Source organism: Globicephala melas, chromosome 4, assembly GCF_963455315.2.
Source record: "Globicephala melas chromosome 4, mGloMel1.2, whole genome shotgun sequence".
In the NCBI taxonomy this organism is placed as follows: domain Eukaryota; kingdom Metazoa; phylum Chordata; class Mammalia; order Artiodactyla; family Delphinidae; genus Globicephala; species Globicephala melas.
The window spans coordinates 103,194,329-103,220,303 of record NC_083317.1 but is presented as its reverse complement, the minus strand read 5'-3'; the positions used below and the strand labels follow the sequence as shown (position 1 = coordinate 103,220,303).

Below are 25,975 nucleotides of genomic sequence, written 5' to 3'. Positions count from 1 at the left end.
AACCATTCATCTGTTGTGGAAACAACCTAAATGTCCATCATCTTGGCTGTAGTGAATAGTGCTGCAGTAAACATGGGAGATCTTGATTTCGCTTCTTTTGAATAAATACCTAGAAATAGGATTACTGGATTATATGGTAGTTCTATTTTTAATTTTTTGAAGAACATCTGGACTATCTTCCATAGTGGCTGCACAGTTTTATATTCTCCGTAGTAGTGTACAAGGGTTCCAGTATTTCCATGTTCTCGCCAGTACTAATTGTCTTTTGTGGGTTTTTTTGGTAATAGCCATCCTGACAGGTGTGAAATGTAAACTTATTGTGGTTTGGATTTGCATTTCCCTGACGATTAACAACATTGAGCTTTTTTCATATACCTATTTGCCATTTGCACATCTTCTTTGGAGAAATGTCTTGTTCCTCTGCCTGTTGCTTAATTGGGTTATTAGTTTTTTTTGCTGTTGACCTGTAGGAATTCCTAATAGATTTTGGAGATTAACCCCTTTGCAGATACATGGTCTGCAAATATTTTCTCCAATTCTGTAGGTTGCCCTTTCACTGTGGTGATTGTTTCTTTTGCTGTGTGGAAGCTTTTTGGGTTTGATGTAGTCTCAGTTGTTTATTTTTGTTTTTGTTTTGGTGTCATCCATGAAATCATTGCCAAGACCAGTGTCATGAAGCTTTTTTTGTATGTTTTCTCGTAGAAGTTCTATAGTTTCAGGTCTTACATTTGAGTCTTTTTAATCTGTTTTGAGTTGATTTTTGTAAGATGAGTTCAATTTCATTCTTTTGCATGTGGATATCCAGTTTTTCCAATGCCGTTTGTTGAAGAGACTATCATTTCCCCACCATGTATTTGTGGCACACTTGTTGAAGATCAGTTAACTGTATGTGTGGATTGATTCTATAGACTTGTCTTTTTGTCGATACCATACTGTTTTGATTACTGTAACTTTGTAATATATTTTGAAATTAGGATGTGTGATGCCTGCATGAAATGGTGTCTTTTGAATTGTGAAATTTCTAAATTTTGAAGTCTAATTTATCATTTTTTAAATAGCATGCTTTTGGTGTCATGTTTAAGAACTCTTGTCTAATTGATATCAGAAAGATTTTCTCCTGTTTCTTTCAAATGTTTTATAATTTTAGCTCTTATATTTAAGTCTAACCCTTTTGAGTTAATATTTGTGCATGGTGTAAGGGTCTAAATTCATCTTTTCCCATGTGGATAGCATGTTTTCCTAGTGAAAAGACTATTCTTTTCCCAATGAATTGCCTTGGATCCTCTGTCAAAGATTTATTGACTATAAATGTAAGGGTTTATTTCTGGATTCTCAAGTCTGTTCTGTAGATCTGTATAATCTATTCTTAATATACTAGTACCTCACTGTCTTGACTACCTAAAGTTATTGAGTTTTGAAATTGGGAAGTGTAAATTCCTGACAACTTTGGTCGCCTTCAAAATTGTTTTGGCTATTCGAAGTTATTTTAGTCTTCCTAGTTAGCTGAGTTGTTTGGAAGAATATCTCTAAACATTTCTTAGCAGGTAGTTTGCTTTTAGTTATCTCTTTGCTGCTTATTTTTAATGGTACTGCATTGTGATCAGATAACATTGTAGTAATTTCTGCTGTTTGGAATTTATTGAATTTTTTTATTTTTAGATGTGATTATTTTATGAATATTCTATGACTTTTTGAAAATAATAGTCTTTCTTGGGACCATGTTCTACAATGTCAATTAAATCAACCTTGATACTTGGTTTTTCAAGTTCTATGTATCCTCCCTATTTTTGGTCATTTTGGTCATTTTGGTTTTGATAGTCTTATACTGGTCTCCCACAATGATTGCATGTGTATTAACATTTGTTAATTTTATTCTTTTTAATAGTTTTTGTTTTCTTCATCTCAGTGCTGTGTTATTAGATGAATTCCTATTGTCTTCTTGGTAGATTGTTCCATTTATTACATAAAATATCCTTCTGTTTAATATTGTTTTCTTTTAACCTTAATTTTATTTTGTCTGAAATTTAAATTGGGCATCTTGTTTTGTTAGTATTTATCGGATTTGTCTATCCTTTTGTCAAACAAGCCTTTAAGTGATAACGGTATTCCTCCTGTGCTATGGCTAGAATATTGTAATTGTTTAATATGCATTGAATTTTTGGTGTAATCATGTTAGCAGAGGAAAATCTTACTTTGTGGTATTATTTTAACATGGCTTTTTTCTTTAAAAGATGGTCTGGATTTCTATTATTCCTCAAAACAACATGCTCAGAAGATGGTAGAATTTCTTCAGTGTACGGTTCCCACTAGGTATGTTTTGAACGTACATGTGATTAAATCCAGGGAACTGGGAATGAACTTAGGTCACATCCATTCTTCAGGCTTTGGCATCCTATCTTAAAATATTTAAATTATAGTAGGGATACTTACACAGTCAGTAAGTATTTATTGGATTAACCATTTTAAGGGAAGTATTAGCCAAAGAGCATTAGCAATCTCTTTGGGGAGCTAGACCTCACCCCACAATAGTAAGCACTGTAGTACTGAACCACTGATTGAATATGTTTAAATAAGCGAGAAGAAAAACGGGGGTAGAGGACTTTGGGGAGAAACTTCATGGAAGAGGAAGAACTTAAGCTCATAAAATGGGGAAATTTTCAAAAGTAGAGTTTGTATTGAAAAGTGAGATTAGTGTGAACAATGACTTTGGGCAGGCATTAGTGTGGCTTTTAATGGATGCTATATGTAGACTAGATTGGTCTAAGCCAAGGGCATGTTTTGGAGGTTTTCAGTAGGTAAAGTTGAAAATAGGTAGGGTGCAGTCAGATTGGTGAAGTTTTTAAATGAAGTGGACGAAATGAGGGTTCACCATAGCAGGCATTGCTGTTTCAGACCTTGGACAGTAATGATTTGTTTTGATGTTTATATTCTCAAGACTTGTTACAAGTAAGGACCTTTGTTTTTTTATATGATTAACTTTTTCTCTTAACAGATACAAAGCCTCACAGAGACTGATCTCTCAGGATGTCCATAGTAACACATACAATTACAAAAGCACTTTTTCTGTGGAAATTGTTCCAATATGCAAGGTACTTTTTCTCATTTAATTAATCCATGTCCTTCTTTCTTTTTTTTTTTTGCCGTACGCGGGCCTCTCACTGTTGTGGCCTCTCCCGTTGCGGAGCACAGGCTCCGGACGCGCAAGCCCAGCGGCCATGGCTCACTGGCCCAGCCGCTCCGCGGCATGTGGGATCTTCCCAGACAGGGGCACGAACCCGTGTCCCCTGGATCGGCAGGCGGACTCTCAACCACTGCGCCACCAGGGAAGCCCAGCTTAATCCATGTCCTTCTTAATTGGTTTATATGTAATTATTAGGTCCTGGTTTCCTTCTGGGATTGGTTAAACATTTAGAAAACCTCCTTCTTAATGGTTGCTGACACATTTCAGCCATGTTAAAAAGATGTTTAAAAGTAATCATGCTTAAAATTATAAATTTTTGGTGTACTAATTAAAAGGCCTGGTTGCAGTTTTATGGTGCGAATTCCTTAAACTTTGGCAGTCCTAGTGGACACTTGACAGTTCTGTGAAACTTTGAATACAGGAAATTACTTTAAAATAATTATCAGTGAACCACTTTGTGGAATATATGCAAACTGGATTTTGGCATGATAAAATTAAATATTGTGGAAAGGAGATCACAGAATTATTTTTGTGATTTTTAAAAAAATTTATTTATTTATTTTTGGCTGTGTTGGGTCTCTGTTGCTGCACGTGGGCTTTCTCTAGTTGTGGCGAGCGGGGGGCTGCTCTTCATTGTGGTGCGCGAGCTTCTCATGGCGGTGGCTTCTCTTGTTGTGGAGCATGGACTCTAGGCACGCAGGCTTCAGTAGTTGTGGCACACGGGATTAGTTGCTCCGCAGCATGTGGGATCTTCCTGGACCAGGGCTCGAACCCATGTTGCCTGCATTGGCAGGTGGATTCTTAATCACTTCACCACCAGGGAAATCCTTGTGATTTTAAAAATATAATCTGAATAACACTTAAGACATAGATTATCATTTCATTAATTGTACTAAGGTAAAACTCTGCTTCAAAAATATAAATGAATTAAAATTCAACAAATAGTTATTGAGGATCTATTGTATAGAAGGCTGTGTGTTAAGGATTAAGTACTAGAGGTCTCTGCCACGTAGGAACTTGCATGTCCATGTTTAAATCACTAATAATAAATGCCATAATTTATTGTGAGCATTCTACATAAAGTTATTATCTCTTATACTTATTATTATAAGTATATTTCACCTCTTCAAGTCTCATAACAACGGGAGTAAGTCATATCATCATTTGAAGATGAGGAAATTGAAGCTTGGGGAGGTTAGATGACTTGCCCAAAGTTACATAACTACAAAATGATGAAGCCAGGATTTGTGTCTAGGTCTGTGACTCTGAGGCTTTAAAGTTATCACTAATTTATGGTGTAGCACACTACCAGGGATGAAATGATGGCTTAAAACCAAGTCAGCAAATTTTTTCTGTAAAGGGCCAGATAGTAAATATTTTCAGCTTTTAGGCTATATAATCGGTTTTGCAATTACTCAACTGTGCTGTTGTTGCACAAAAGTAGCCATAGATAATAGGTAAATGAAGGGCTGAGGCTGTGTTCCAGCAAAACTTTATTTACAAAAATTTGGCCTGAGGATCTTATTTGCAGACTCCTAGTTTAAAACAGTGAACATTTTCCTGGTGTAAAACTGGGGAAATATGAATCTAGGTGTGAGGGCATATTTAGGCCATGTGTATTAAGTGCTTTGAGAGACTCATACAGGTATCTGGATAAATACACAGTGTAAAGAAGTTTTTTCATTAATCTTTGGAGACTCTTACTACGTTAAAAAAAAAAAAAAGGAAAAGGACTGAACTAGGTGCCATTAGGGAGGCACAGAATGTTCCTTCAGTGGGGGAGGCTTGTGAACAGATACAGCTTAAAATATAACCCAGATCCTTTTTATATTTCAATAACAGCTTAAAAGCAGTAAACCACATTGGTGGTAATACTTCCTGATGCACACATAGGCATATGTGCTTTTAAGGGGGCATTAGATCTTTGATTTCATATTGGTACATGTAGACAAGAAGGAGGAACACGTGGCTCCTCTGAAATTAATTTTTTTTTAATAATGGTTATGTTTTTTAAAAAAATTATTTTTAGCTGTGTAGGGTCCTCATTGCTGCATGAGGGCTTTCTCTAGTTGTGGCGAACGGGGGCTTCTCTTTGTTGCGGTGCGTAGGCTTTTCATTGCAGTGGCTTCTCTTGTTGCAGAGCATGGGCTCTGGGCGCGGGCTTCAGTAGTTGTGGAACGCAGGCCCTAGAGTACAGGTTGTGGTGCACCACGGCATGTGGGACCTTTGCGGACTAGGGGTCAAACCCGTGTCCCCTGCATTGGTAGGTGGATTCTTAACCACTGCGCCACCAGGGAAGTCCCTGAAATTAATTTTTATAGAGATTAAATGAAGGCAGAAATAGATTAGAAAATCACTCTCCTTCTGGTGTTTATAATACTTTGCTTGGAATGTAAACTATATTAACATAGAGTAAAAAGCAGGCGTTCACACTTTAATAAAATTGAAACAAACTTAATAGTTTGGTGAAGAATCTGGAAAATATTTTTTAAAGCATTTTTATTAAGACAGATATTCCCATCTTAAGAAGGTGTAGCTTATTTTCTGTTTCTTTAAGGTCTGATTCTTTTTTTTAGGCCCTTTGTTGATACATAGAATTAAAAATGACATTTTGGTTTGGGCAAATGCGCTTGGATCAGCTTTACATTGATGATTGTTTACTGGAGACTGTTACTTAGGATTTCCTTCATACTAAATGTTAGTTCTTACGCCTAGGATAATGTTGTTTGTCTGTCTCCAAAACTGGCACAAAGCCTGGGAAACATGAACCAGATTTGTGTGTGTATTCGAGTAACCAGCGTCATCCATCTCATAGATCCAAATACCCTACAAGGTAAGTTTTCGAAGCTATTTGCCTTGACAGTTCTCTCCAGCAAGCAGTAATAATTTGTTAATGTTGTTAATTTTATTAAGCATTCTTAGTAACATTGTTTTAAAAAAGTACTATACAGTGGTTAAAATTTTTACCATACGGTGTTTTAAAATACTGGAATTTTTAAAGCTTTTAATAAGTTATCCTTGTATTTTTTTGTTTGAAGAAAGGTTTCTGTGAACTTTTAAATTTTTATTAGTTGTATTCCATTTAGAGTATAATTGCTTTACAATGGTGTGTTAGTTTCTGCTTTATAACAAACTGAATCAGCTATACATATACATATATCCCCGTGTCTCCTCCCTCTTGCATCTCCCTCACACCCTCCCTATCCCACCCCTCTATGTGGTCACAAAGCACCGAGCTGATATCCCTGTGCTATGCGGCTGCTTCCCACTAGCTATCTATTTTACATTTGGTAGTGTATATATGTCCATGGCACTCTCTCACTTCGTCCCAGCTTACCGTCCCCCTCCCCGTGTCCTCAAGTCCATTCTCTATGTCTGCATCTTTATTCCTGTCCTGCTTCTAGGTTCTTCAGGACCATTTTTTTTTAGATTCCATATATATGTGTTAGCATACGGTGTTTGTTTTTTTCTTTCTGACTTACTTCACTCTGTATGAGAGTCTCTAGGTCCATCCACCTCACTACAAATAACTATTTCGTTTCTTTCTATGGCTGAGTAATATTCCATTGTATATATGTGCCACATATTTATCCATTCATCTGTTGATGGACACTAAGATTGCTTCCATGTCCTGGCTATTGTAAAGAGTGCTGAAATGAACACTGTGGTACATGACTCGTTTTGAATTATGGTTTTCTCATGGTATATGTCCAGTAGTGGGATTGCTGGTTCATATGTAGTTCTATTTTTAGTTTTTTAAGGAACCTCCATACTGTTCTCCATAGTGGCTTTATCAATTTACATTCCAAGCAACAGTGCAAGAGGGTTCCCTTTTCTCCACACCCTCTCCAGCATTTATTGTTTGTAGATGTTTTGATGATGGCCATTCTGACCGGTGTGAAATGATACCTCATTGTAGTTTTGATTTGCATTTCTCTAATGATTAGTGATGTTGAGCATCCTTTAATGTGTTTGTTGGCAATCTGTATATCTTCTTTGGAGAAATGTCTATTTAGGTCTTCTGCCTATTTCTGGATTGGGTTGTTTTTTTTTTTTTGATATTGAGCTGCATGAGCTGCATGTATATTTTGGAGATTCATCCTTTGTCAGTTGCTTTGTTGGCAAATACTTTCTCCCATTCTGAGGGTTATCTTTTGGTCTTGTTTATGGTTTCCTTTGCTGTGCAAAAGCTTTTAAGTTTAATTAGGTCCCATTTGTTTATTTTTGTTGTTATTTCCCTTTCTGTAGGAGGTGGGTCAAAAAGGATCTTGCTGTGATTTATGTCATAGAGTGTTCTGCCTATGTTTTCCTCTAAGAGTTTGATAGTGTCCAGCCTTAAATTTAGGTTTTTAATCCATTTTGAGTTTATTTTTGTGTATGGTGTTAGGCAGTGTTCTAATTTCATATTTTTACATGTACCTGTCCGATTTTCCCAGCACCACTTATTAAAGATGATGTCTTTTCTCCATTGTATATTCTTGCCACCTTTACCAAAGATAAGGTGACCATATGTGTGTGGGTTTATCTCTGGGCTTCGTATCCTGTTCCATTGATCTATATTTCTGTTTTTGTACCAGTACCATACTGTCTTGATTACTGTAGCTTTGTAGTATAGTCTGAAGTCAGGGAGCCTGATTCCTCCAGCTCCATTTTCTCAAGATTGCTTTGGCTATTCAGGGTCTTTTGCATTTCCATACAAATTGTGAAATTTTTTGTTCTAGTTCTGTGAAAAATGCCAGTGATAGTTTGATAGGGATTGCATTGAATCTGTAGGTTGCTTTGGGTAGTATAGTCATTTTCACAATGTTGATTCTTCCAATCCAAGAACATGGTATATCTCTGCATCTCTTTGTATCATCTTTAATTTCTTTCATCAGTGTCTTATAATTTTCTGCATACAGGTCTTTTGTCTCCTTAGGTAGGTTTATTCCTAGATATTTTATTCTTTTTGTTGCAGTGGTAAATGGGAGTGTTTTCTTAATTTCACTTTCAGATTTTTCATCATTAGTGTATAGGAATGCGAGAGATTTCTGTGCATTAATTTTGTATCCTGCTACTTTACCAAATTCATTGACTAGCTCTAGTAGTTTTCTGATAGCATCTTTAGGATTCTGTATGTATAGTATCATGTCATCTGCAAAGAGTGACAACTTTACTTCTTCTTTCCTTTTTGGATTCCTTTTGTTTCTTTTTCTTCCCTGATTGCTATGGCTAAAACTTCCAAAACTATGTTGAATAATAGTGGTGAGAGTGGGCAACCTTGTCTTGTTCCTGATCTTAGTGGAAATGCTTTCAGGTTTTCACCATTGAGCATGATGTTGGCTGTGGGTTTGTCATATATGGCCTTTATTATGTTGAGGAAAGTTCCCTCTATGCCTACTTTCTGCAGGGTTTTTATCATAAATGGGTGTTGAATTTTGTCAAAAGCTTTGTCTGCATCTATTGAGGTGATCATATGGTTTTTCTCCTTCAGTTTGTTAATATGGTGTATCACATTGATTGGTCTGCGTATACTGAAGAATCCTTGCATTCCTGGGATAAACCCCACTTGATCATGGTGTATGATCCTTTTAATGTGCTATTGGGTTCTGTTTGCTAGTATTTTGTTGAAGATTTCTGCATCTGTGTTCATCAGTGATATCGGCCTCTAGTTTTCTTCTTTTGTGACACCTTTGTCTGGTTTTGGTATCAGGGTGTTGTTGGCCTCGTAGAATGAGTTTGGGTGTGTTCCTCCCTGTGCTATATTTTGGAAGAGTTTGAGAAGGATGGGTGTTAGCCCTTCTCTATATGTTTGATAGAATTCGCCTGTGAAGCCATCTGGTCCTGGGCTTTTGTTTGTTGGAAGATTTTTAATCAAGTTTCAATTTCAGTGCTTGTGATTGGTCTGTTCATATTTTCTGTTTCTTCCTGGTTCAGTCTTGGAAGGTTGTGCATTTCTAAGAATTTGTCCATTTCTTCCAGGTTGTCCATTTTATTGGCATATAGTTGCTTGTAGTAATCTCTCATGATCCTTTGCATTTCTGCAGTGTCAGTTGTTACTTCTCCTTTTTTATTTCTAATTCTGTTGTTTGAGTCTTCTTCCTTTTTTTCTTGATGTGTCTGGGTAATGGTTTATCAGTTTTCTTTATGTCATCAAAGAACCAGCTGATGTTTGCTATCGTTTCCCTCATTTATTTTTCATTTATTTCTGATGTGATCTTTATGATTTCGTTCCTTCTGCTAACTTTGTGGGTTTTTTGTTCTTCTTTCTCTAATTGCTTTAAGTGTAATGTTGGTTTGTTTGAGATGTTTCTTGTTTCTTAAGGTAGGATTGTATTGCTGTAAACTTCCCTCTTAGAACTTCTTTTGCTGCATCCTACAGGTTTTGAGCTGTCATGTTTTAATTGTCATTTGTTTGGAGGTATTTTTTGATTTCCTCTTTGATTTCTTCAGTGATCTCTTGGTTATTAAGTAGTGTATTGTCTAGCTTCCATGTGTTTGTATTTTTTACAGATTTTTTCCTGTAATTGACATCTAGTCTCATAGCATTGTGGTCAGAAAAGATACTTGATATAATTTCAGTTTTCTTAAATTTACCAAGGCTTGATTTGTGACCCAAGGTATGATCTATCCTGGAGAATGTTCTGTGAGCACTTGAGACGAATGTGTATTCAGTTGTTTTGGATGGAATGTCCTATAAATATCAATTAAATCCATCTTGTTTCATGTATTATTTAAAGCTTGTGTCTCCTTATTTATTTTCATTTTGCGTGTGCTGTCCATTGGTGAAAGCGAGGTTTTAAAGTCCCCTACTATGATTGTGTTACTGTCGATTTCCCCTTTTATGGCTGTTAGCATTTGCCTTATGTATTGCGGTGCTCCTTCATTGGGTACATAAATGTTTACAATTGTTATATCTTCTTCTTGGATTGATCCCTTGATCATTATGTAGTGTCCTTCTTTGTCTCTTGTAATAGTCTTTATTTTAAAGTCTATTTTGTGTGATATAAGAATTGCTACTCCAGCTTTCTTTTGGTTTCCCATTTGCATGGAATATCTTTTTGCATCCTCTCACTTTCAGTCTGTATGTGTCCCTAGGTCTGGAGTGGGTCTCTTGTAGACAGCGTGTATACTGGTCTTGTTTTTGTATCCATTCAGCAAGTGTATGTCTTTTGGTTGGAGCATTTAATCCGTTTATATTTAAGTTAATTATTGATATGTATGTTCCTATTGCCATTTTCTTAATTGTTTTGGGTTTGTTATTGAAGGTCTTTTCATTCTCTTGTGTTTCCTGTGCAGAGAAGTTCCTTAGTGTTTTTTGTAAAGCTGATTTGGTGGTGCTGAATTCTCTTAGGTTTTGCTTGTCTGTAAAGGTTTTAATTTCTGCATCGAATCTGAGATCCTTCCTGGGTAGAGTAATCTTGGTTGTAGGTTATTCCGTTTCATCACTTAAAATATGTCCTGCCACTCCCTTCTGGCTTGCAGAGTTTCTGCTGAAAGATCAGCTATTAACCTTTTGAGGATTTTGAATGTTATTTGTTGTTTTTCCCTTGGTGCTTTTAATGTTTTTTCTTTGTATTTAATTTTTGATAGTTTGATTAATATGTGTCTTGGCATGTCTCTCCTTGGATTTATCCTGTATGGGACCCTCTGCATTTCCTGGACTTGATTAACTATTTCTTTTCCCATATTAGGGAAGTTTTCAACTATAATCTCTTCAAATATTTTCTCAGCCGCTTTCTTTTTCTTTTCTTCTTCTGGAACCCCTATAATTTGAATGTTGGTGTGTTTAATGTTGTCCCAGAGGTCTCTGAGCCTGTCTTCAATTCTTTTCATTCTTTTTTCTTTATTCTGCTCTGCAGTAGTTATTTCCACTATTTTATCTTCCTGGTCACTTATCTGTTCTTCTGCCTCAGTTTTTCTGCTATTGATGCCTTGTAGAGAATTTTTAATTTCATTTATTGTGTTGTTCATCATTGTTTGTTTGCTCTTTAGTTCTTCTAGGTCCTTGTTAAACATTTCTTGTATTTTCTTCATTCTGTTTCCAAGATTTTGGATCATCTTTACTATCATTATTCTGAATTTTTTATTCAGGTAGACTGCCTATTTTGTCTTCATTTGTTTGGTCTGGTGGGTTTTTATCTTGCTCCTTCATCTGCTGTGTGTTTCTCCGTCTTCTCATTTTGCTTAACTTACTGTGTTTGGGGTCTCCTTTTTGCAAGCTGCAGGTTTGTAGTTCCCGGTTTTTGGTGTCTGCCCCCAGTGGCTGAGGTTGGTCCAGTGGGTTGTGTTGGCTTCCTGGTGCAGGGCACTGGTGCCTGTGTTCTGGTGGATGAGACTGGGTATTGTCCTTCTGGTGGGCAGTACTGCGTGTGGGGTGTGTTTTGGGGTGCCTGTTACCTTATTATGGTTTTAGGCAGCCTCTCTGCTAATGGGTGGGGTTGTGTTCCTATCTTGCTAGTTGTTTGGCATTGGGTGTCCAGCACTGTAGCTTGCTGGTCGTTGAGTCGAGCTGGGTCTTAGCGTTGAGATGGAGACCTCTGGGAGAGTTTTCAAAGCCTTTTGATATTACGTGGAGTCGGGAGGTTTCTGCTGGACCAATGTCCTGAACCTGGCTCTCCTACCTCAGAGTCACAGACCTGACACCTGGCCAGAGCACCAAGACCCTGTCAGCCACATGGCTTTTGGGGCCGCCATTGTAGATGAAAGTATAGGTGGAGTCTGAGTGTCTGAAATCTGCCTGCTGCCTTGCTGCTGCTGAAACCCTGGAGGCGGGCTCAGACGCTCTGGTCGTTCACCTGGGACTGCATTTAATGGCTTTCGAAATACTTCAGTTCTTTTGTTCTTTAATGTTCTTTGTTTATTCTTAGTTGCAGATATTGATGGCAACACTTTTTGGAGTCACCCTTTCAATAGTTTATGCCATCCCAAACAGCTAGAGGAGTTTATTGTTATGGAATGCAGCATAGTCCGAGATCTAAAACGCAATGCAGGTGCTGGAATGATATCAAAAAAGGTAAGTTCCATCCTGCTTACCTCCCCCTAGCCCCCAACTTACTGTTTTAGTTTCACTCTCTCTCTCTTTTTTTTGTATCTTTGTTTTTAAAAATTTGTTGGTAATTCCAAAATGTGGTTCCAAATAAGCTAACAGCACATTCAGTTAAAAATGCATTGTGTGTTTATATAACATTTGCTTTTAACATGTGGTCATTGTGGTGAAAACTGTCAGACTTATACTATCTAGTAAGTTAACTTTTCCTCTTTAATATTGGAAAAATTAAAAAAAATATTATTATGAAAAAGCATTTCCTTTCCTTTTGTACAGAAGCACCAAATGACAAGCTTAACCCTCTTTTGCTTTTTAAAAAATTTCAAACATGTTGAATTAAATATATATATATTATCACTAATTACTGAATACTTCAATAATCATCTCTAAAACATAGAAACATTTTCTGTATAATCAAAGTACTATCATACATATAAACTGCATAGTTTGCCAGATTTCCTTATTTGTCCCAAAGTGCCTTTTATGGTTCATTTAAACCAGTGTCTAGTTGGGGACTGTATATTGAATGTGAATATTGTACCTTTTAAATATTTAATAACAGCCCCCCCTTTTTTTCTCATTCATTTTTTTATGATACCAACTTCCTAATGCAACTAGGGCATTTATTTATCTTGTGGATCTAGTGTTATTGTTTCCTCATGATGTCATTTTTTAAAAAAAATTATTTATTTATTTTTGGCTGTGTTGGGTCTTCGTTTCTGTGCGAGGGCTTTCTCCAGTTGCAGCGAGCGGGGGCCACTCTTCATCGTGGTGTGCGGGCCTCTCACTGCCGCGGCCTCTCTCATTGCGGAGCACAAGCTCCAGATGCGCAGCCTCAGTAGTTGTGGCTCACGGGCCCAGTTGTTCCGCGGCATGTGGGATCCTCCCAGACCAGGGCTTGAACCCATGTCCCCTGCATTAGCAGGCAGATTTTCAACCACTGCGCTACCAGGGAAGCCCCTCATGATGTCATTTAACTTGCTTCGTACTCTCTTATATGTCCTTTAAACTGGAAAATGGATCTAAAGTCCTATTTACGTTTAGGTTAATTTTTTTTTGGCAGAACATTTCAGAGGTGATGCTATGTACCTTTTATGATATATCAAGAGGCAAGTAATGTTTGGCTGTTTATCTGATAGCCAGGTGTCTCCATTGTAATTTAAGAATTTTTTCCCTTTGCTACTACCCTGCCTCCCTCCTCCCTCCCTCCCTCCTCCCTCCCTCCCTCTCAGATGGCCTCAAATGTAGCCAGTAGGAGCCCCTTCAGAATAGTTTCTATTTCCTTCAAAAAAATATTTTTTAATGACTTACTTTTTTTAGAGCACTTTTAGGTTCGCAGCAAAATTAAGAGGAGGTAAAAGATTTCCTGTATACTCCTTGCCTCCACACACGCATAGCCTCCACCATTATCACATGCCCTTCTCCTGCCAAAAGAGTGGTACATTGTTACAATTGATGAATCTACATTGACACATTATAATCACCCATTGTCCATATTTTACATTAGGATTCCCTCTTGGTATTGTACTTTCTATGGGTTTGGACAAATGTATAGTGACACGTATCCATCATTATAGTATCATGCCGGATATTTTCACTGCCCTTAAAATCCTCCGTGCTCTGCCTTTTCATCCTTCCCTCACTCCTAACCCCTGGCAATCACTGATTTTTTTTTTTTTTTTTTAATACTGTCTGTATAGTTTTGCCTTTTCCAGAATGTCATATAATTGGGCTCATACAGTCTTTTCATATTGGCTTCTTTCACTTAGTAATGTGCATTTAAATTTTCTCCATGTATTTTCATGGCTTAATAGCTCTTTTTGTTTTAAGTGCCAAATAGTATTGTTTTGATGTACCACAGTTTACTCATTCACCTACTGAAGAACATATTGGTTGCTTCCAAGTTTTGGCAGTTATCAATAAAGTTGCTATAAACATTCTTTTGCATGTTTTTGTGTGGACATGAGCTTTCAGCTTCTTTGTGTAAATACCAAGGAGCATTGGGTAAGAGTATGTTTAGTTTTGTAAGAAACTGCCAAACTGTCTTCCATAGTGGTGGTATCATCTTGCATTCCCACCAGTAATGTATGAGAGTTCCTGTTGCTCCACATCTTCACCAACATTTGATGTCAGGATTTTGGATTTGTCAGTGTTTAAGGCCTTCCTAATAGGTATATAGTAGTATCTCATTGTCATTTTAATTTGTATTTCCCTGATGACACGTGATGAGGAGTATTTTCTCATGCTTATTTGCCATCTGTATGTCTTTTTTGGTGAGGTGTCTGTTAAGGTCTTTGGCCCATTTTTTAATCAGGTTGTTTTCTTATTTTTGAGTTTTAAGGGTTATTTGTGTATTTTGGTTAAAAGTCCTTTGTTAGATATGTTTTTTGCAAATATTTTCTCCCAGTGTGGTTTATCATCTTATTCTCTTGATATTGTCTTTCATAAAGCAGAAGTTTCTAATTTTAATGAAGTCCAGGTTATCAACTATTCTTTCATGGATCCTGCCTTTGTTATTGTATTGAAAAAGTCATTGCCAAACCCAAGGTCAGCTAGATTTTCTCCTTTGTTATCTTCTAGGAGTCTCATAGTTGTATGTTGTACACTAAGGTCTATGATCCATTTTGAGTTAATTTTTATGAAGGGTGTAAGGTTTGTGTCCAGATTGACTTTTTTTTGTTTTGCATGTCAATGTCCAATTATTCTAGCACCATTAGTTGAAAAGACTGTCTTTGTTCCATTGTCAAAGATCAGTTGACTGTATTTATTTGGGTCCCTTGTCAAAGATCAGTTGACTGTATTTATTTGGGTATATTTCTGGGCTCTCTTATTTTGTTCCACTGATGTATAATATTTGTTTATTCTTTTGTCAGTACCACACTGTCATGATTACTGTAGCATTATAGTAAGTCTTCAAGTTGGGTAGTGTCAGTCCTACAACTTTGTTCTTCTCCTTTAAACTTGTGTTGACTGTTCAGGGTCTTTTGTCTTGGTATAACTTTAAAAGCAGTTGTCGATATCCACAGAATACCTTATTGGAATTTTTTTTAAATTGAAACATACTTGACATACAACAGTATGTTATTTTCAGGTGTACTATACAAGTGATTTGATATTTTCATGCATTATGAAATGATCACCATGATAAGTCTAGTTACCATCTGTCTCCATACAAAGTTACTACAGTATTACTGACCATATTCCTTATGCTGTATATTATGCCTCTGTGGCTAAACTTGTTGGGATTTTGATTGGAATTGCATGAATCTGTAGGTCAAGTTGGGCAGAACTTACATCTTGACAATATTGAGTTTTCCTGTCCATGAACATGATTTGATTTTGATTTTGTTCATCAGAGTTTTGTAGTTTTCCTCATACAGATCTTATACATATTTTGTTAATGAAATACACCTAAGTATTTCATTTTTGGGGGGGTGCTAATGTAAAAGGTATTTTTAAAATTCAAATTCCACTTTTTTATGTTGGTATATAGGAAAGTGACTTTCGTTTATAACCCTGTATCCTATAACCTTGCTATATTCCGGGAGCTCTTTGGTCCGTTTACATTTTCTATGTAGATGACCATGTCATCTGCAAAGATAAGTTTATTTTTACCGTTCCAATTTATATATACCTTTCATTTCCTTTTCTTATCTTTTGTATTAGCTAGGGTTTCCAGTAAGATATTGAAAATGAGTAGTGAGAGGGAACATTCTTGCCTTGTACCTGATCTTAGTGGGAAAGCTGCAAGTTTCTCACCATTAAGTATAATGTTAGGTTTAAGGTTTTTTTTAATAGATATGCTTTATCAGGTAGCGGAAGTTCCCCTCTATTTCTAGTTTACTGAGAGGTTTTTTTAATCATGAATGGGTGTTGGATTTTGTCAAATGCTTTTTCTTTATTGATATCATCATGTGATTTTTTTTCCTTTTTAACTTGTTGATTGATTAATGGGCTACATTAATTTGATTTTCACATGTTGAACCAGCCTTGCATACATGGGTTAAATCCCACTTGGTAATGGTGTACAGTTCTTTTATGCTTTGTTGAGGATTTTTGAATCTGTGTTCATGAGAGATTGGTCTGTAGATTGCTTTCCTTGTAATGTCTTTGTCTGGTATTGGTTATAAGGTAATGTTGACCTTGTAAATGAGTTAGGAAGTATTCCCTCTGTTTCTGCCTTTGGGAAAAGATTCTAGAGGAATTGTATAATTTCTACCTTAAATGTTTGCTAGAATTCACCAGTGAATCCATCAGGGCCTGGTGCTTTCTATTTTGGAAGATTACTAATTATTGACTCAATTTCTTTAATAGATATAGGTCTATTCCTTTGTTCTTTTGACATGACTTTCCTAGTCTTTGAAAGCATCCTTACTTGGTGGGACAACACCACAACATTTTGGTGTTCCAAAATCACAAAATCACATAATTCCTACCCCATATCTGAAATCAGGTGTTTCTTCAAGGATGTAAGTCTGATTTCTTCTACTATAAAATAGTATTTAGAGGCCCCCCCCCCAAACTGTATAGTAGCAGTGCTCATTTCTATTGAGTGCTATTTCTATTGAGGTAATATTGTGTCCTGAGACAAAAATAACTTCCAGTAACTTGAGAAAATCAATGGGAATGGAAGAATTACTTTTCATATTTTTAAAATAAAAAATTTGATGATATGATTAAGAACAAACGTTTAGGGTTTCCCTGGTGGCACAGTGGTTAAGAATCTGCCTGCCAATGCAGGAGACACGGGTTCGAGCCCTGGCCCAGGAAGATCCCACATGCTGTGGAGCAACTGAGCCTGCGCTCTAGAGCCTGTGCTCTGCAACAAGAGAAGCCAAGACAATGAGAAGCCCGCGTACCGCAACAAAGAGTAGCGTCCGCTTGCATCAACTAGAGAAAGCCCATGAGCAGCAACAAAGACCCAATACAGCCGAAAGTAAAAACAAATTAATAAAGTTATAAAAAAAAAAAGAAATGTTTATCATTTAAGCACCACCACTTCCCCTCAGGCATATATAAAACTACTTTCTTGGGCTTCCCTGGTGGCACAGTGGTTGAGAGTCCGCCTGCCGATGCAGGGGACACGTGTTCGTGCCCCGGTCCGGGAAGATCCCACATGCTGCGGAGCGGCTGGGCCTGTGAGCCATGGCCGCTGAGCCTGCGCATCCGGAGCCTGTGCTCCGCAACGGGAGAGGCCACAACAGTGAGAGGCCTGCGTACTGGAAAAAAACCCCCCAAAAAACAAGCTACTTTCTTTGCTTTCAAAAAATGCATTTAGCTAGAATTTAGTGTTTCCCTGGTAATTCGATTTTTTTTCCAGTTTTTTCCTAAATCTGGGACCTGTCTGTTATTTCAGTTTCTTCCCCTCTCTCTACCTCTTCTTTTCACCTCTTTGAGATCCTTAATTCTATCTATAATTCTTAGTATTTTGCTCTTGATCCCATTTTACTTGGTTCTGTTTTTGTTAGTAAAAGGTATTGGCATGTGCTATACTTCATTCAGCCGGGAAGTTGGAAATGTCAGTTACAATTGCTTGTAAAATTCCATGTTGGAAAGGGACATTAATGGTTTTCTGCTTTAAAAGTTCAAACTTGAGATGATGTTTCCATGGTAAATAGTTAAAAAAAAAAGTTATACCTCAAAATAGTAGACATTCAAAAAACTGATGAAGATTTGGGTTCTGTTGTGGTGGTAGTGGTGCTGCTGGGATTGCTAGATTATTTTCTCTGAAGGCTGTTTTTTTTAACCTTATGTGTAAAACAAGGGGTTGCTTAAGTTATTTTCTGGATTTAAGATTCCCCTACTTTTTTAGTTATTCTTTTTGCTCAGTCTGTGTTGGCCCATCTCCCTGTGAGAACATTTCTTTTGAAAATTCTACATATGTGTCTGTTTTTAGGTGACAATGTTAATGTTTTATAAAAGCCTTGAATAAAATCTTAACAAAAATATTTATTTTATGAATTACTTATGAGTCTTTTTCTGTACTCATAATTCAGTAATCTGTTAATTTTGACAGTGTTTCAGAGATCTGGAAAATAAAACAATTTCTGTCTTTAAAACGAAAATCAGAAAACCAAAATCAACATTGTATTTAACTATTCTATGAGATGCTTTTTAAGTTATGCCTAGATTATTGAAGAGTTCATTTTCTTTCCTGTTAAGCATACCCTCGGGGAAGTCTGGGTACAGAAAACATCTGAAATGAATACAGATAAGCAGTATTTTTGTCGCACTCATTTGGGACATCTTCTAAATCCTGGAGACCTGGTGTTGGGGTTTGTATTATTTTATATTATTTTAAACTGCCGACTAGCATTGCAGATTTTCTCTGGGAGCCAGCAAAGCTATCTAAAATAAAGTTGTTTATCTTAAAAAGAATTTAAGAGTTCTTAGGAACCATATAGCTCACTTTATTATTGATAACTAAATGAAATTATTAATTGGACAGAAACCCATAGTTATTCCATTTTGGCCATCATCTTAAAGAGTCATTTATTACAAGATTTTGAGTAATTGAACCCTGAAGTAGTATGATTAGATTATGTTTGTAGTTTTTGGGGGGAGCAGGTAGTTTTTTATTATGCATATGCTGTTGTTAAAATATTTCACTTTTAAAATATGGCAGCTATATATGTAACGGGTCTTTATAGGCATAGGATAGTCCATTCTGATGCAGAGCTTATAAGCATGCCTTAAACGTTATTTTTGCTCTTAGGGTTTCAGTTCCTTTTACTAGAGAATGAGGGGTGTTTTGTTTTTGTTGTCTATAAACTGAATGGAACCATGTAACTGAATCCTAATGTTAGACTGATATATAAGTCTGTTTTGCTTCTTTTACAAGAGTATAGTAAGGTGGACAATAATGGATGACATGTGAAACTGAGAGATAGAGTGCATTATTATCTTTACCAGGTCTGTAGAAGCCTGTTCACTGTATAGTACACTGCAAAACTTCTAAAGTGGGAAAACATATTAAATGTTTGATCTTAGGAGGAACTGTTAGGTGATCATCTATAAAATAAAAAGTTACATGGAAAGAGTAAGTGTTTTTGTCATTAAGTGTTTCATTGTTTTCATTTCAGGTTTGATTTGGCCAACTGTAACTTAAATGATGAGCATGTCAACAAAATGAAATCAGATAGAGTCCCAGATGTGGTAAGGCTTTAGATTTTCCTCTTTCTCATGTGTTGAAGACGATTGATGTAACTCTTATGAGTAAGATGCATGAGTTCACATTTTTGAAAGTAATCAATTTAGAGGTTTCTTTTAAAATTGCAGTTAAGGTATAATAGCAAAACCTTCATTTAAGATAATTATTCTTAGTGGATAAAATCCAAGATTTATTGAGTTTTTTGGTTGCTCTTATAATCAAATTTTCATTCTGTCAAAATACTTGATAGTATCTTTAGAGTAAAAATAAATTTGCAGCTAAAAATGATGACCTTTAGAATTTATCCCTGTTCATTCTTTTAGGCTCAGCTTATTCCATGTATTGTTAAGAAGGCATTTAGAGTTAAAACCATCATTCAGGTTTGAATATAATTGTAGTTGAAAATAATCTTCACAGTGTTAGGTCTTAGAGAAAGAATGTTACTTCTGAAAAAAATCTGTTAAAATTCTAACATGAGTTTATCAGAATCCTGAGTAACAGTGAATGTGAAATGTGAAAGACCCTATCTCCTGTTTGCTTTACTTAATCTTTTAAAATAAACATTGATCTCTTTAGCTGTGGGCAAAAATAAAATCATGGTGTAAGAAAGGCTCCCCTCCTCACCACCCAGTTGTGCTTTTATTAATTAATAAATTAGGAAATAGGAGCATGGTTTCGGTGTAATTCTAAATAGGTGTTTTTCAAAAAGGTCGTAAGAGAAGATCAAATGGTCTTACATAGATTTTGTATTATAAAGTTATTTTCATTTATTCCACACTTTATTAAATTGTTCTAGGATATACAGTTGTGAAAATATATATATATAATTCTATAAGTGCTTATTAGTAGGAATGAAAGTGAGAAAAATGTCTGCCTGTAATAATGTTTCAGAGTGATTTATGTGAATGGTAGCTGAAAACGGAACTTTGGTATAAAGGAAGAAAAAAAACCACCAGAAATGAAATTTTTGGTATAAAAAATTTTAATTTTCAGTCACTGGAAAATTTCAGTTAGTAAATTTTAACAGTTATACAAATAATGGCTAAATGAATTCTCATAAAATATTAAGTACATTAATAAAAATGTTAAAAGTTCTCTTGACACCACTTCTTGATCCCTACTCCTTTCCCTTAAGGTATAACCACTGTCATTAGTTTAGTGTCTTCCTGGCATTCCCATAAGCTTTCATTTTAAAAATTTTGTTGGATTTTGAGGTCCTGTGTCCTAGTTCCCATTTATTGTAACTTTGCAAATATTTCTCTTACTTTTAGGTGTTAATCAAAAAGAGCTATGACCGTACCAAACGTCAGCGTCGTAGAAACTGGAAACTGAAAGAGCTTGCAAGAGATAGAGAAAACATGGATACAGATGATGAAAGGTCCCACTTTCTTTATATTTTATATGTTGTCTCAAAGGAAATTCTTATGATAAATCTTTATGGGTTTATTTTATCATAAAGAAATAGTCACCACATACTTGCTCCTTGCACTCAGTATTAATTTTCTGTTCTTATCAATATGTTGTTTGGATCAGTATGAACAGATGTAATGACATTTAACACAGATTTAGTTATTATTTCCTGGGTTATGACCTGACAATTGCAGTGTTATTATTGATGATTCATTTGAAAATATAATGAGCAATTACCTTGTGGATATCACAAATAGCAAAGTATTACTTATGATTTAGCATAAAAAGAAAATACCACATTGATATCAAATATGCTGTTTTTCATACAACTTAAGGAGAAATGAAGATACTGTGTTCTAGAAAAGTTTATTGGATGATTGGAAAAGTGGCCTTAATGATGACATTAATGACACTGATGTATAAAAAACCAAAAAGTTTAAATAAAGTTGTGTCATGAAATGTGAGTGGGAAACAGCAATATTTCTAAAATATAGTCTCATAGTATAATTTAAAATACGTATATATAAGTATATAATGTTAAGTAGATATTGTAAGTACATATTTGACTATTTCATCTATAGTCTTAAAGTGTGTGTATTTCAACTTGGCCATACATTTTTTTGGGGGGAGGGTAAAGTATGAAGGGGTCTTGTTATTGTCTTATATTTAATGTCACCTATATTCAGGTGTGTGTTTTTTTAATAATGTAATTTTGAAAGAAAAGAATTTTTAAAAACCTGTTAGTATTTAATTAACATCCATACTTGACCTTCAGTTACTATTTTTAAAGATTTTAATAATTGGAACACACTTATAATGCTGAAAATGAAGAAAACATTAACTTCATACTTTCTTGGTAAAGGTGAAATACTTAAATGTTTCTTTACCCTTCTATAGGCAATACCAAGATTTCCTTGAAGATCTTGAAGAAGATGAGGCAATTAGAAAAAATGTGAACATTTATAGAGGTTGGTGAATTAGGAGTATTTGATTTAAGTTGTAGCTTCTGTAAATAAATATATTAACCCAGTATGAGTATTTTGGTATCTTAAACTCTGATTCCATAAATGACTTTTGTCATATGTCTTTAAAACTACTGTAAACATTTACCCCCCCCAGAAAAATCCCAAACTTGCACAACAGTAAAACTTATTAAAATGTTGTTTACTATACCACATTTGATATCATTTGCATCCTAGCATGATCCCTTCCTTAATTTGCTGACCCCTATACAAATATATTTGTATATTTCCATAGTTGTATTTGAAATCCTCTTTGTATTTTTTCTTAGATTCAACTATTCCTGTGGAAGGTGACACAGATGATGAAGGAGCACCTCGAATTAGTCTGGCTGAGATGCTTGAAGACCTTCACATTTCCCAAGATGCTACTGGTGAAGAAGGTGAATCGATGATGACATAATGAGATCATGTTGTAGATGGTTTCCACATCCGTAGGCTCAGGATGTTGGACAAAATAATTTTTACTGTCTATTCTGTCTATGCCTTCATATTGAGAGAAGAGAAATTTAGTTTTAAACCTGAATATGACTATTTTGATTGTTCACTTGAAGCACTGATAAAGGTTGATGGCTTTGAAGTTTTAGATTAAACATGCAGAATGTAATTATTACTGATATTTAGGCCATTTTACATATGGAATTTTATTGGTTTGCTTTTTTATCAGACACTAGTATTTTCACATACAATAGCTCTGGGTTTAAAAGCTCACAAGTTCTGATTCCTTGGAGGTTACCTAAATCTTCAAGCAGAAAACAAGCTTTCATACTCTCTTTATATTGATTGCTTTAGTAGAAGAGCATATGAAGAATCATTTTTAATAAGAACTTGCCATGCACTTAGTCCACTTTAGATCATTTTTATGTCTTTGGGATAGAAAACTTGGGGTTCAGTTTATCGTTGGACATTCAGTAGGAAAGCTGTCTTTTTTATTTGTAATATTTACATCTTCAAAAGCTGTTAAGCTGGAGATTATCTTAATTTTCATTGAAGAAGAAAGTATATTTAAAATATTTGTAGATTTGTAGCAAACAGTATTTAAAGGTTAAATAACAATTTGTACCTTTGTTGTTTTGGCTTGTGTCAGCAGCTTAGTGAAGTAGCTACTTATGTCATAAAAATGTCTTCCTATCACTTCAGGGATTTTACTTTTAAAATTTTGGTTTACAAATTGAGAAGGAATTCTCTTTTTATAAGTTTCTATCACTGAACACATCACTATCAAAAAGAATATTAGAATCCAGCATATAGTTGATGAAGTAATGAAAATGATCTTCATGCTTTATAAAACCACGAATCAGATTTGAATGAGGAATGCCTTCCACATCCTTGAAGGATAAACATTGGCTTGGGTTTTAAAGTGTTCTGAAAATGAAGTATTAAGATCCTATTTCTATAAGCAAGATCAGACTTACTAAGCGCTAATTCATAAATTCTATACATACCACTATATAAGGAAATTGAGTAAGTGCTGAATGGAACATTTTCCTTTTTTTAAGATCAGACTCCCTAATTCTGAAGTTTTGAATAAAGGCCTGTGCTTTCTAAAGTGGCTTCTGTCTGCATATTTAAAGTTTTTACCTGTGGTCTGTGTTTACCTCTTCTATGTCAAGACTTTAAAAAGCATGAAAATAAAAACGTTCTCCCCCTTTTTTGTGTCCTTGAAGTGATTATGTGGGTGTCATATTTAAATTTCATGCAGGTTTCTGAAGTAGAATTAATGTTATTTAAGTATTGTCATATGACTTTCCCACTGAAACATGTAATTTCTCACTAACCTTATTTAGTCTTTCTTGTTTTCATGTTGTGTCTTTATGAGTAATGAAATCTGTTGGTTGAAAGAAGGCTGTGACAAGATGAGGGAGTATAGCTAAAAGAAAAGCTGTTAGCCAAGAGTGCACACAGTTATATAGCCTTGATAAATCTACCATTTTAGAGGATAATTTCCAGGCTTATGTCCCAGAGTTGATACAACTTGAGGATGCTGGTATTAATCAGAATAACAGGAACCTGATTTATAACCCAATTTATAAATATTCTAAGTCAGTATGATTGATTATTTTTTTGTGGCCAAATCTGCATTTGAAGCTGCTGTTTTATTGGCAAGGGGCACTTGATGAGCAAGGAAACAGTTGAGGGGAGAGAGTTGCTTGTGTGGTTAGATGTTTAACAGCATCAAGCTAATTCCTTGCCGCAGTGGAACCCAGAATTGTAGACTTTGTGCTAGAGCACACTTCTCTGATCAGTTCTGAGTAAGTGCCAGCTTTCCCATGACTCTTAAAATTTTAGTAAATGTGTTCATGTTGAGTCCCATCCTTTATTTTTTTTAAAATAAGTTTATTTATTTATTTTACTTATTTTTGGCTGCGTTGGGTTCATTGCTGCACGCGGGCTTTCTCTAGTGGCAGCGAGTGGGGGCTGCTCTTCGTTGTGGTACGTGGGCTTCTCATTGCGATGGCTTCTCTTGTTGTGGAGCACGGGCTCTATATGCATGGGCTCAGTAATTGTGGCTTCCAGGCTCTAGAGCTCAGGCTCAGTAGTTGTGGCGCACGGGCTTAGCTGCTCCGCAACATGTGGGATCTTCCCGGACCAGAGATCAAACCTGGCAGGTGGATTCTTCTCTGGATGCCACCAGAGAAGTCCGATTCCCATCCTTTAGATAACTTGATCTGTTATTTTTAGCCCAGAGGACGTTTACTTTAAAAAGTAATTTATTTTAAATTTTGACATAATTTCAGACAAAAGTTGCAAAATAGTACGGAGAATTCCTTGATACCCTTCACTCGGATTTGCCAAACGTGAACATAACCTTATATTCTTTCTTCCTCTTTTTAATTATTTTTTTCCTGAGCCATTTAAGAGTAACCCCCCTAAATATTTGGTTTTTCCCCTCCAAAACCAGGAATTTTCTTACATAATCACAGTGTAATGATCAAAATCAGAAAATTAACATTGACACAATACTGTTATCCAATTGATGGACCACATTGAGATTTTGTCAGTTATCCCAACCATAAAGTCTTTTATGGAAAAAATAAATATCTAAGATTGTATGTTGCATTGGGTTCTCTTATGTCTTTAGACTTCTTTCATCTGGATCCATTCCTGATTTTTTTTAATGTAATTGACATTTTTTTTTTTTTTTTTTTTTTTTCCGTACGCGGGCCTCTCACTGTTGTGGCCTCTCCCACTGCGGAGCACAGGCTCCGGACATGCAGGCTCAGCGGCCATGGCTCACGGGCCCAGCCGCTACGCGGCATGTGGGATCTTCCCGGACCGGGGCACAGACCCTTGTCCCCTGCATCGGCAGGCGAACTCTCAACCACTGCGTCACCAGGGAAGCCCGTACTTGACATTTTTGAAGAGTCCAAACCAGTTGTTTTATAGAGTGACCTCAGCTTAGGCTTGTCTGACTTTCCTCTTGATTAAATTTATGTTAAGCCCTTTTAGCAGGACTTCCCCAGACGTAATGCTAAATTCTCAATGCATTGCATCAGGAGACGTATGCTGTCGATTAGTCCAGATGTTCCCAAATGTTTTTGGGTTATATTAGTTGGTTTTCTGTTTAAAGGGATTAAAGGATTTAATCCTTTGCAATTGTTATTTTAACTTGATTTTTCTTTTTAAATTCATTAACTTATAGATGGTGAAGCTTATGCTTTGATTTACAGTTCTTTGAATTTTAACATGTGTATATTCATGTAATCGCCCCTACAATTAAAATACAAAAAAAATTCTATCATCCTCCCCAGTCCCCCTAAATTCCCTTTGTTTTCAAACCCTTCACCCATCCTTAACTCCTGCCAACTTCCAATCTGTTTTCTAACCTTATGGTTTGCTTTTTCCAAAATATGTAAATGCAGTCATACAGTATGTGACCATTTGAGTGTGGTTTTTTTTCACTTAGCGTGGTACACTTGAGATTCATCTAAGGTGTGGTATATATCAAGAGTTTGTTACTTTTTATTTTGAATAATATTGCATTGTATGGATGTACCACATTTTATTCATTCCTCTGGTGAGGCACATTTGAATTTCCAGGTTTTGATGATTAGGAGTAAAGCTGCTTTGAATATTTGTATACAGGTTTCATTTTATTTGGATAAATAACTAGGGATGCGATTGTTGGATCCTTATAGTATTTGTATATTTGTTTTCCAAGTGGTTTGTGCCTTTTTGCTTTCCCA

At 35.8% G+C, this 25,975-nt stretch overlaps 1 protein-coding gene across 1 annotated transcript in view; it reads left to right on the top strand.

Moving 5' to 3' along the window:
- The window catches only part of NMD3 (NMD3 ribosome export adaptor), a 39,783-nt gene extending 16,344 nt beyond the window's left edge, over window positions 1-23,439 (top strand). The window contains exons 8-16 of the mRNA XM_030845141.2: window positions 2,232-2,310; window positions 2,993-3,089; window positions 5,897-6,014; window positions 12,031-12,176; window positions 18,372-18,484; window positions 19,292-19,364; window positions 20,631-20,737; window positions 21,667-21,737; window positions 22,061-23,439. Of these exons, the coding sequence (XP_030701001.1) occupies window positions 2,232-2,310; window positions 2,993-3,089; window positions 5,897-6,014; window positions 12,031-12,176; window positions 18,372-18,484; window positions 19,292-19,364; window positions 20,631-20,737; window positions 21,667-21,737; window positions 22,061-22,191 (935 nt within the window). The 3' untranslated portion in view covers window positions 22,192-23,439. The remainder of the gene's footprint in view (window positions 1-2,231; window positions 2,311-2,992; window positions 3,090-5,896; window positions 6,015-12,030; window positions 12,177-18,371; window positions 18,485-19,291; window positions 19,365-20,630; window positions 20,738-21,666; window positions 21,738-22,060) is intronic.
- The last annotated feature ends 2,536 nt before the right edge of the window (window positions 23,440-25,975 follow it).